General features: G+C 43.2%; 1 protein-coding gene across 10 annotated transcripts in view; it reads left to right on the forward strand.

Moving 5' to 3' along the window:
* Positions 1-8743, forward strand: part of SASH1 (SAM and SH3 domain containing 1) — a 300314-nt gene extending 291571 nt beyond the window's left edge. For all 10 annotated transcript variants that reach the window (XM_070506937.1, XM_070506946.1, XM_070506940.1 and 7 more), the window contains 3 exons: positions 1242-2362; positions 4075-4206; positions 5348-8743. In XM_070506937.1, coding sequence (XP_070363038.1) covers positions 1242-2362; positions 4075-4206; positions 5348-5611 — 1517 coding nt within the window. In that variant the 3' untranslated portion in view covers positions 5612-8743. The remainder of the gene's footprint in view (positions 1-1241; positions 2363-4074; positions 4207-5347) is intronic.
* Positions 8744-12491: the final 3748 nt, after the last annotated feature.

Genomic DNA, 12491 nt, shown 5'->3' on the forward strand with positions numbered 1-12491 from the left:
AGTCTCCATTTCCTTCTTAGAGTGGGCTCTGTCTACACCCCATCTTCCCCTCCCAACCACCTGATTTCTCCTTGCTGCTCTCTTATTGAAAGGGTGAGCTTGCTTAATGGGGAGATGCCCAAATTCTAAATTAAAATATTTATTAGCAATGTTTACTGAAACAACAGACCAGGAAGAGAACCTTAAGTTACAGGATAGTAGCTTTCTGGAGAATTGAGCCAGCCATTTCTTTGCACCTTTCAAACCTGATGCGGGTTTAAGATTTTTGTCTTTTTCTGTAGGCCTGGAGTGCTAAGATCATTTGACCCCTTTGCTTTATCATCCGGAGTATTCCCCTGAGCCCAGTGTCAAAGCACACACCAAACACGGTATTTACCAAAAATGTAACAAAGGACAGTAATTATAGCCTGTGTGCGTTAAAAGTATTGATGAAAACTAAGCATTTAGCACAGCGCGTGATGCATAGATAGTAAATTTTCAGTAAAGCTCATCAAGCAGTAGCGATTAATAGCAATCAACCATTTTCAGATAAGTAGATTATATCTGGTTGATACTTCAGTCATCAGTCAGACAGGTTATTGTGATCAGGGCGTTTGCTTCACTGGGAATTAGAACCATGTCAGTATTTTATAGATTGTCGCAGGCAAAATGCTCACTTAAGCTTGTTTGCTTATTTATACCAAGGTTGGTTGACTGTTTCTAGGATGCATGTACCTCACGCACGTGGACAAACCGTGAAGAGGAAGGTGCAGTGGGAGCATTCGCTGGTCACCAGTGCACCTTAGGGCCACCATTTCTAGAACCTGTCCAGGAATTCAGCCCACCTCCCGTTTTCAACCAAGACCTTAGGAAATTGTACTCTCTCAACAGAAATCCCATCAGTGTGGTTTCCAAAGGGAGTATGCATGATCACCCGTCTTCCGCCCTTACTACGGCTGGGAACGGACACTGGGCCTAGATTTACTTTACTGCCTGACACAGCATATTTCTTTTCACATAACTCAATTAATTTCAGCAGCCATGAGTCCTTTAATAAGACTGAGAATGCTTTCTAAAAACAAAAATGGACCATAATAGCCCTCTGTCGCCCAACGTCTTAAATGATGATTTTATGTCCGTAGTATGATTCAACAATGGGGTAGGGAAGTTGGAGATTTCACTTATGTCAGCACACCTTTATACATCAATCTGATTGATTGGCTTTTTCAGATGTGATTGTAAAATATTTCCTTGTCTCATAGGCAAGACTCGGAAAAGCGGCCTTCTCTCTGCCAAGTCATCAGCCGAGTCCAGCTTGAAGTCTTTCGGCAGGAACCAGCTGGGCAACTACCCAACCTTGCCTCTGATGAAGTCGGCGGATGCGCTGAAGCAGCGGGAGGACGGCAGGCTGGGCAGCGGTCTCACCCCCCACCCCTCCAAGCGCTGTGGCCAACCGTCTGTGACTGGTTTGAATAAAAACCGCAGAAGCCTCCCCGTTTCCATCTGTCGGAGCTTTGAGACCCTGGAGGGCTCCCAGACTGTGGACACCTGGCCCCGATCCCATTCCCTGGATGACCTGCAAGGAGAGCCTGATGCTGGCAAGGATGTGCCTGGCGAGGTGACAAAACCCTCCCCTCAGATTGTACCGGAAGTGCCACAAAAGACAGCCTCGTCCATCACAAAGGTTCCAAGCCCTGAGCGAGCTTCTGCTGTTGACAATGCATTGCTACTGACCCAAAGCAAGAGATTTTCTGAACCTCAGAAAGTGACTACTAAGAAACCAGAGGGCTCGATAGCAGCCTCTTCACGTGGCACGTCCCCTCCTCCATGTTTGCCCAAAAACTACGATGCTCACCCTCCCGGAGTTAAACACAGTTTAACAAGGACGCCTCTTGAGGGTCACAGAAAGGGACTAGAGTTTGAAGGAACCTGTCACCCCATGGGCACCAAAGAAGGCACTGATGCTGAGCAGAGGGGCCCAGAGACAAGGACGCAGGCACGAAATCCTGCACAGCCTCCACCTGTTCCTGCCAAGAAGAGCAGAGAGCGCCTCTCCAACGGCCTCCACCTTGTCCCTCCTGGTCCCGAGGCCCCGTGCCTGCCGCTTAAAAAGGGCAGCCCCAGCGGCCCTAGCGACTGTCACTCTCCTCAGGCTTCTAGGCCTCCCTCAGGGCAGGAGCCTGGCAGCCCCTTGAGTGCGAGGCCACCACCATGGCTGTCAGAGCTCCCAGAGAGCACGAGCCTCCAGGAGCATGGCGTGAAGCTGGGCCCAGCTCTGTCCAGGAAGATCTCCTGTTCTCGGGGACTCGATCTGGAGATGCTCACCGAAAACAAGCTACGAGCCGAAGGCATCGATCTCACCGAGGAGCCCTATTCTGATAAGGTATCAACGGCCCTGGCCTCGCTTCCCAGGCCTCTGCTTGTATGTCAGGCAGCCAGGGAGAGGAAGACCACAGCTTCCCCAGGAGGCCAGCCCGGTGGTGGTTGGGGGGGCGTGCAATCTCACCGTGAGAGCACAGATGCCCCACAGCAGGGCCTCTGCCACCGGGTGCTGAGCGCTGGAGTGAACGGGGAGCACAGTGTCCAGATTAAATGCAAATACAGCCTCGGAATTTTCCTTTCTTTTCTTTTCTCTCCTTTTGTTTTGCTTGTTTTGTTCTTAATTTTTGACAGCTGTGTTTTGCAGGGAGTGCTCTCAGTACTAGAACTGGGTCCTGAAAGGATGGTTGAGTGGACAGGACACGCTCGAGTTCCAGTTTCCATGTTTTAGCTTGTGTGTTTTTAGACTTTAAGAAATCCCTATTTCATTTCCCCAATGGAAAATGGAAAATGAATAATAGCCTGCATAACTACCTCTTAGCGGTATTATTAGGAGCAAATAAAATAAAGGTGAACGTACTTTGAAAATTGTAGGACCCTGTTCAAATGTAATAATCGTATTGCACAATTATCTGTATGGGTAACGGGGGGGAAAGATTATATAAAAATCCCATTGTACCAAAACCATTGAGATCTATAATGAAAACTCATTTCTCATTTGAAAAAAAGAGATCTACCAATAGCAAAATGACTTTGAAGACAAATAAATGATAATCAACGAAGCCCCATATGTCACTCATGGAAATGCATGCTTCGTTATAACGCATTCCTGGGAGTCCTTTTTCTGAAATTCTTATGACCACCAATGCCTTATAATTGCCTGACAATAAGATCTCCTCCTCAATATTTACTAAATAAAGTCCTTTGAATGGAAGATGGTGAGGACTCTTTGTTGTTGTTAGTGACTTTAAGTCAATCCACCTGCTGGCGCCCCTGTGTCCAGCAGAGTGGAACCCTGCCCAGTCTTTCTGTGCCATCCTCTCCCCTTCCAGTGCTGTGTCAGACACTGCTCTGCTGCTATTCATAGGGTTTTCATGGCCAGTTTTTTCAAAAGTGGGTGGCCAGGTCCTTCTTCCTAGTCTGTCTTAGTCTGGAAACTCTGCTGAAACGTGTCCACCATGGGTGACCCTGCTGGTATTTGAAACCCCAGTGGCATAGCTTTCAGCATCACAGCCACATGCACCTGCCACAGTGTGTGGGTCCCTGATGGGAAACAGACCCCAGGCCCCGGCATTGAGAGCGCCGAATCTTAACCACTAGAGCACCAGGGCCAGCTCGTGAGAACGCTACAGTAAACGCTGGCATGGTGGTGTGGTGGCGCAGCTCTTCATAGGTGAGGCACAAACAGCAGACTGTCTGGACAGCAGAAGTTCACCATTCCCTGCAGTTGAGGAGACTCTTCCCTAACATTTTGCAAAATGCTAAGGTACACCGAGATGAGGGAATTGGCCCCCAAAATATAAGATGCTTGTGTCCTGCTTTAATTATGTTTCAAAATATTTTCCTGGAGTTCGTCACTCCCTGAAAGATAAAGATGTAAAAGTATTCTCTCTAAATCATCCATCCTGATTATAAAGAAAATATTCACTTCCAGTGAAAACTTTTGGTGTTGTTTTCTAGTAGTTAAGTGTCTTACCCTGCCTTACATTTGCTGTGTTTGGAAACAGAAAAAGATCCTTGCCACCCTTGATAACACATTTCTGTCCGCCCTCGCAGCATGGCCGCTGTGGGATTCCCGAAGCCCTGGTACAGAGATATGCAGAGGACTTAGAGCAGCCCGCCAGGGACGTCGCCGCCAACATGGACCAGATCCGCGTGAAGCTGCTTCGGAAGCAGCACCGCATGGCGGTGAGCAGCCTGCGCTTCGGGCCCTTGCTCAGCTTTTTGAAGCCCATTTAGTTACAGAGCTTAATGAAGAGCATGCTGGCGACCACTGAGTAGCCCAGGGCTCGTATAGCTGTAGAAAGGAGACACCCGGGGGGAAGATAAAACATATTCAGCCTACAAAGTTTTAAAAATACAGTTTTGGAAAGAAAAAAAATTATCCATAATCCCAGCACTACAAAAAAATGTTTAAAACTCCTTCTAGTCATTTCTCTACACACATACAATAGTTAATGTACAGTTTTGAAACCTGATTATTTTCAGTGATCAGATCATGAATCTATTTCTCTGTTACTGCAAATTCTTTTGTATTACTGATATTTCATAGTGTTCTAGAAGGTCAGTGTGGCCTCGTTTAGCCAAGCCTCTGCTGAAACATTTAGATTTTTGTCCAATTTTTTATTTTAAATGATATAGTAAAGAACATCCTTGTCGATACATCTTTGTAGACGTCAAGGTTAATTTCGGAGGATGCATTCCTTCAAGAGGGTTTGCTCCAACGAGACTGCACAAAATCTCAAAGATTTGCACATTTGTTAGTAAATTACTTTTCTGAAAGGTATAGCCCTTGACCTTCCCGGAAGTCAAGTGTCTGTCCATTTCACTGCCCGGGCCAACACTTGATAGTATTGTGTTTTAAATTCTTTATGACTATATTGATTAAGTGTTTAATTTTCTAGTTGTTAATGTAGACTCAAAATACAGTGGAAAATCTACTTTATAAAAACCCTACCCATTGAACATCTTACTTTTCACACTAGTTCACAAATTTGTCTCTTTAATCACCTTTCATTGAAAAGCATATCACCATGAGACAAAATAGCCAGAAATATAAATACTTACAGTCTGGAGACTTGGGCACATAATTGGGGTTCGATCTCATTCCAACTGCCTTCTGGAGCCTCACACACTTCTTGTCTCCCCTTTGAGAAGTCCAGAAAGAATTCTCAATGCCAGTCGTGGTCTTTATTGTCTCATGGCATTATCGCTCTCTGAGAGCCTAGGAGGGTGATATTTCAGCAGTGTTCCTTTCAGGCATGTGAGAAGGAGCCCCCCCAATGGCACGTGTTAAGGCTTGATAAAATTGCTCTCTTTCTTTATCCAGATCCCAAGTGGTGGACTCACAGAAATCTGTAGGAAACCCCTCTCTCCCGGGTGCGTTTCGTCCGTGTCGGATTGGCTGGTTTCCATCGGGCTGCCCATGTACACCAGCGCCCTCACTGAAGCGGGGTTCAGCACACTGGGCCAAGTGCCTTCTCTGTCCCACAGTTGTCTTCAGGAGGCCGGCATCACAGAGGAGAGACACATAAGCAAGCTCGTGTCCGCGGCCAGACTCTTCAAACTGCCACCGGGCCCCGAGGCCATGTAGCCAGACCCGTAATGGACCTGACAGGACAAGAGCCGCCCTTTCACTGTGCTTTCGATGCGGATGCAATTCCTCCTCCTCTGGACCTGCAGACCAGATCCTGGAGAAAGGCCCCGTTTGTGGCCACACAGCACGAAACCTTGGCACAGGACTGACGACCCTCTCTTCTCCAGAAAAACCCCCTCGAGGAAACTGGTGTGGTTCTCTTTGACCCCCAAAGAAAAGACAAGCACTTAGTTTTATTTTCAGAACACAAAAGAACCAAGAAGCCAACTTGCCACGAATGCTGTGCCTCTGGTCTGTCCTGGTGCGCTGGGAGAGGGCTGGGAGCAGAGGGAGGGGCAGCCTGTCCGTTTCTCACGATGTCCTTGCCCTTCTGTCACCCGGCAGGATACCCGAGGGCCAGACGGGCTTTAGCTAGGCCAAAGTAATAGACTCGGGAGCTCTTGTACACTATTGACCATGTTCATTTGTTCAAAAGTAAGAAAACCTGGCTGCACTAGAAAACGGAAGTCCTATTCTCCTTTAGATAAATGAGAGACATTTTATTAATTGCTTTCTAGCAATCAGCTTTTATTTGCCTTAATATAAGCTTTTGAGCAGTTATCTAACTAATGTTCACTACCCTGAAACCATCATTCCAAATTTCCAGCTTAGACTGCCAGCTAACATATCTGGGATGTTTTCAGCAAAAATGGGCTTTTCTAATGGTCTCATTCTAACATGGCTTACTTCGTAGGGGTGTTTATCCGACAAATTTCACCTTGGCTTTCAGTTTTTAAACTAACCACAAATCCAGTAAAAAGCTATCTGAAATTCACAAAGATATCATGTGTGTTTGTATGAAAGTGTGTGTGTGTGTGTGTGTGTGTTTTTATAGCCACTACCTTTCCTTTTAATCCGTTTAGTATTCTTATCGTGTTGGTCACTGTGTGGCAGTATTGACTTGGGATCTTGACCACATCCATTCCAAAACTCAGTCATCATCTAACAGGCCCCCTTTGCGAAAAGTCATTGTAAGGTTGAATATTTCAGAAAAGATGTTTTTAAAAAGGGAAATCATTTCTAAGATGTTTTTAAAGGGTTTGTCTTCAGTTTTATAAATAAGATATTGCTTTCCTTCTTTTCTTGTTTAGAGAATTCTTTTAATTCAAATAAAGGTTCATTTCGGAGCCAAACCACAGTAGCCATGCATTAAGTAGTTGCATATTTTCAATTGTTTTCCAACTCATTTCAGCAAATTTTCTAGCAAGCAGAAATTTAGATAACTAAGCTGTGTAGGTTTCCATAGCTTACCAAATGATTGTCCTTTACGTTCTTATCAGAAGCACTATTTTAAGCATTGGTTGTGATCATTACAATAGAAACAATTTGAACCCAAAGGCTTGATTAAAAGTTCTGTACTATTTCATCTGCTCACTAAAACAAGTGATGTCCCTCAGGAAAAAAAAAAAAAAGTGATTTCATTCATTACAAAGCCATTTTAGCATTTGCTTTCTAGACCTGGATCCATGTTTCTGAGGAAGAGGATATTGTCAGGTGATATATTTTTTCATGCTTTGGTAGGCATTTTTTAAGATAATATATGTTTCTTCTGTAATAGTCACCTTCTATAAGATGCCATGTGAAGAAGTTGTAGCAATATAGAATAAAAAACTGAAGCTGCCAAATTTCTGTTGAACTCTTAAAAACAGCCCGTTCTGGTCATCTCGTGTTGTGACATTCCTGTGAGCATAGCAGCCCTTTTGGACTGTAACAAGGCTGCAGGTTTCTCATATAACTGCATCGCTGGAATGTGTTTCGGGTGCTGTGGTAAGAGGGGTACTGTAAATTGGGCACCTCATCCTGCTTCTACAGTCCCTCAGCATCGCCTTCTGAGAGACCGCTCATGGTTTAAGCTGAGCAAAAAGACCACACAAGAGTCATGTAATAGGTAAGAGAGGAGAAGGGGAAATCTTCTGTGAATTTCCAAGCATTAGTTCATTTTCAGTGTAAGATTTTCATTTCAGTGAAAGTGGCACCAGAAAAGGGAATTTTCTGAGTATGAGCGTTTGAGGATGCCAAACCGTATTTTTGTCACTCTTTGGAAATCATTGCCTTCGCATACAAAAAGCAAATTCAGGGACCGTGAGTAATTTTCCATCGGAAGGTCTCCCTAATCTGAGGGGTCTGAGGTAGTTTTTACTTTATTGTGCTTTTCTTTAATCTTTTTTTTTTTTTATCTTTAGTATTTGTTTGGTCTTCTTTTGCTTTAAACGTTTAATTGATCCTAGAAAAGCCTGAATGTTTGTGTGTGACATTTGACTGAGGTGGTTTGGGGCCGCCTGGGGATGCTAGAAGACAGACAGGTGGCAGGCTTGAGCAATATCCAGTTTTAATCAGTTGCACTTGGTACAGAATGTTCTGGAATGGTGAAAACTGTTGTCTTTGGAAAGCACAAAAGAAACCTGGAAGGCAGTTCAGCTCAGGTAGCCACACACCTGCTGTGTGTAATTTTTACTTTGAAGCTGTCTACGAGGAAACGCAGCCAGGCCCAGCCACTATTTACATTCCCAGATAACCAAGAAGCAGGTAGATTTTCATGGCCTTTCCCTAGTCAGAGGCCTTTTCTCTGTCCTGAACCCAGGTATAGGTGAAATTGGAAATTACTAGTCTATTGCAAATCAGTTTCTGACATAGCAAAGTTTGCTTTCATAATTGCAGCAAAAGAAGTCAGTTCACCAAGTCAATGCTGCATGTGTGTACTGTATTACTTTCGGGAAGAAAAAATATATAGTAGTCTGAGTCCAAGTTATCTTGATTATAAACTGATAGAGAAAACAAGAAACTGTCAAGCAAGTTATATAACAACTAACAACATTGCACTTTCTGTATATGAAATCAATATTTAAATAACTTATTTTTCTCCATTGCTGTTCTTAAACATTGTAAGTAGCTGTAATATACCAGTACCAATATGTTCTTGCGATTGCTTCAGCCCAAGAAAGCTGTGTATTGTTTTAAGAATTGTAAAAATTATTGTGATGATTCATTTAGCAAAAAGTGGACAGAAGGGTTTTCCTATGTATCAAAACTTGTCTATAAGTATGTCATCTGTGTACCTAGAAAAAAAGTAAATAAATTTCTTTAGTTGAATATGCCTCTCTTGTTCTTTGGTATTTCAAAGATGGGGTGGAAATGAAAGAGAACTTATAAAATGTGCTTTAGGAATGAAATATATTGTAAAAATAGTAGTTGCATACAGTTACTTCTGCCGCATCCCCAAGACTCGCTATCTGACCCACGCTCAGATTTCTCCGCCAGTTTGTTGCATAATCAAGTCATATAATCATAGCGTCCTAGACCAGAAAGAGATTTTTTGGAGGTCATCTCTAGTCTAAGCCCATCGTTTTCAAATGAGGATTCTGAGTCCATGTAGGTGGTGGACTTGCCTGACATTATGCAGTTAAATGGTACGGAACCCAAGTCTTCCATTGAGAGAGAAGAAAAATCTAGGTTGGGATATTCTAGAAATTAATCAACTTGGCAAAAATCCTTTTTCAACACTGGTGTACCACAATTGAAATAAAAACACGTTTTTGATTAGGAGGGAGTGTGTGTGTAATATAAAAACGTTGAGTAGATAATGCATGCACTTGTGACAAGCCAAAATATCACCCTCTTCTTTCCTCCCAGCCACCAATTTCGCTCACTACAGGTAAGTAAGATAACCAGTGTTTGCGTATCTTTTCAGAAATACTGTTTGTATTTACAAATAGAGCTGCATGTATTTTTCCATACTGGAATGATAGCCTATTTTCCACATTTCTTCACCCTGCTTTTAAATTTAATATATCTTAGAGACCTTTTGATGTCAGTACCCTTCCATTCTTTTAAAGGCTGCATAGTATTCTATGATGCAGATAATTTATTTAACCAGTACTCTCTTAAAAAGACAGTTTTTTTGCTGTTTAAAAAAAGCTGTTATGAATATCCTTATACCTATATCACTTAGCAGGTGCTCTGTTAAAGTTATGTGTATTTTAAATTTTGATAGATAGAGTATTTTAAATCTGCTGGTGGATTTCATTAAAGGAAACTTTACCATGATAGGTTTTGTTTTTAAATCATTGTCTTACTCCCCACTTCCCCAATCTGTTTTGTAAATGGGGATATTTCGTATATTCTTAGGGAGTGGGGATTCATCTGAAGTGCTGCATTATTTTGAAGAACTAACCATAAACCTCAAACCTTACTTATCTCAAGCTGACTCCCAAGACTCATTAGTTCAAAGAAGATGCTTCTTTCTGTTTGTTGTTATTTATTTTTTGTTTTAAAAATTGAGGTGAAAATTACATGACATAAAATTAACCATTTTAACATGAACAATTCAGTGGTATTTAGTACACACACAATGTTGTTCAACCGTCACCTCTATCTAGTTCCAGAACATTTCCATCACCCCAAAAGGAGACCCCATTCCATTAAACAGTCACTCCCCCAGTCCCTGCAACGACTAATGTCTGTCCTGTCTTTATGGATTTGTCTGTTTGGGGCATTTCACATAAACGGAACCAAATGTTATTTGGTCTTTTTTGTCTGGCTTCTTTCACTCAGCATAATGTTTTTGAGAAGATACTTCGTAATTCCTAAGAAATCTTGACTGGATTCTTGGTGTTTGTTCTAACCTCGCTTCATACATGGATTCTGATGTTGCATTCACTTAGAAGTTATAAAGAACATTAATTCGATTAGGGAAAGGAGAAGAGAGAAGGATGGTAATCGTTCTTCAACCACACAACTCATCCTGGAGTCCTTAGAATGATGACTTTCTTTCTCTGAGCTATGAGGACCCATTCGGAGGAAACGACGTACACAGTACTTCCTTCGAGAGTGTGTGAGTGTCTGAGACAGACAGGGCCTCAGGAGAGGAGGAATGCTCCCTGAGATGTCAGACTGGACTGCTCATCAGGGGATTGTGGGCAACATTATTCCAAATCCTCATACAGTGCCCCTCCGACACTTCCTCAGAGAGGAACGCTCTGAAAAGAGACTAGCTGTCACTTCTAGACTTTAACAAAAACACCTGAAGGTCCTAATCAAACCAAGTTTGAGTCCAATATGGAAGAACCCCAGGATATGTGTGGGAGCCAGCATAGTTAAGACTGATCTGCCTGGAATTTCCCACCATCCCCACTCATCCTAACACTTGGGTAATGAGTATGTTCAGAGCCCTAAGAGAGATGTGTACAAAGGGCTGTGGGCACCAGAGGGAAAACTGACCCAGTCCATGGGGAGAAAAGGCCAGCAGAGGCCATTATATGGATTATAACCATATGCTGACATGTTAAGAGCATTAGACTCTTAAAAACACAAAGTCTTGAAAAGTATAAGAAAACAATTGAGAAAGTATCATCTCCAGCGTCCCCAAACGCCTGATTCTCCTGGCCCTCATCCTGAGTGGATCATTTCTTCCTCACCTCATAGAAAAATTGGAAACCATCCATTGGGTGGGCCTCCTCTCTGGACCTTCTTTCAGTCCACTTACAAACCCCCATCATCCTCACCCAGTCTTTCCTCCTCGCTCCTGCCGGGACAAAAGCAGTGTCCCTCCTCCATCTGATCCTTCTGCCTGAGCTCAGGATCCTGTCCGGGGACCTCCACCCCAGCCATCACCTACTCCTTCACATCTCTGTAGCTTCCCCTGGAACATGTTTGCAGCAAGCTGGTGCTATGCTTTCCAGGTCGGCCCCAATTCCCCTTTTTTGGATAAGCATGTGGCATTTCCCTTGGGAGAACTGCACCCCCCACATTTCAAGAGATCTTGGTGCCAACTTTGGTGATGATGTCCCCCAGCCCTCTCCAGGCCATTCAGTCCCCCTTTCCCTGGAGCTGGGCTCTGGAGCTGAAAGGCAGGTATGTGTCAGGGTTGGAACTGAACTGTGCCAATGGTGGTACCCACAGAGCCCAGGAATCTCAGGGGCTCAGGCGCCGAGGGCTTCCTGTCCCTTGTGCCAGGGCCGTCAAATATCTTTGCTCATGTACGCCCCAAATAATATTCAAAACCTAAGGAGTCCCTTGCACATTTCAAAGTTGTCCTCCAAAATTTTTGATGCAGAAGTTCAAATAATCGCAAGACTATGTTTCCAGCTTACTGGGAATATTTGCGTTTTAACATAAAACTGCAGCGTTACTTTACAAAATATATCCAGTGGAAAATAAATACCAAGGCACCTACCATCGTCCACGGAACGCACACAAGAACAATTTAAAAATTTTACTCTCCTTGTCTCCTTGATATCCTACATCCATCCTAGTTCCTCCATACATTTCATCCTGACACAATATATTTCAATGGGTGAGAGTGTCTTTTTGATCATCCTATCATTTCTTTGTAATAAAAATGTTTATGAATTAAAGTTTAATTTCATTCCTTTTGATCATTAGGCTCTAGTTGTAAAAAAAAAAAAAACCTGGGTTTAGTTATCCTTATCATGATTATTATTAATCAATTTATCAATATACAGATACATCACAATTTTTGATAAGTAATGATAAAGGGTAAAAATTAAAGTGATATTGGAAATGTCTCTCATCAGATGGATGGCGGGGGTGGGAGCTCCTGTGGGGCACCTTGATTATAGAAGATGTTGCACACCAGTTATTTCAAGTTCGCCTAACTGTTTGGAGCCCCAGATATTTTTACAACCTATTAAGATTATGCTTTTCTTATGTATGGAGTGGAAGAAGGGCATTTACAAAAGAAGAGATGGGCAAGGAGCACTGGAAAGATGTATCCTCGGGCAGATCCATTCTAGACCATATTGATCTAGAAACGGATTCTTTTGTTAGAGCTGTCCCAGGCAGCGCGCCTTTGGAAGGAGTCCCAGACTGAAGCCCTTGC

This window comes from Equus asinus, chromosome 1 (assembly GCF_041296235.1).
Source record: "Equus asinus isolate D_3611 breed Donkey chromosome 1, EquAss-T2T_v2, whole genome shotgun sequence".
Classification (NCBI taxonomy): Eukaryota; Metazoa; Chordata; class Mammalia; order Perissodactyla; family Equidae; genus Equus; species Equus asinus.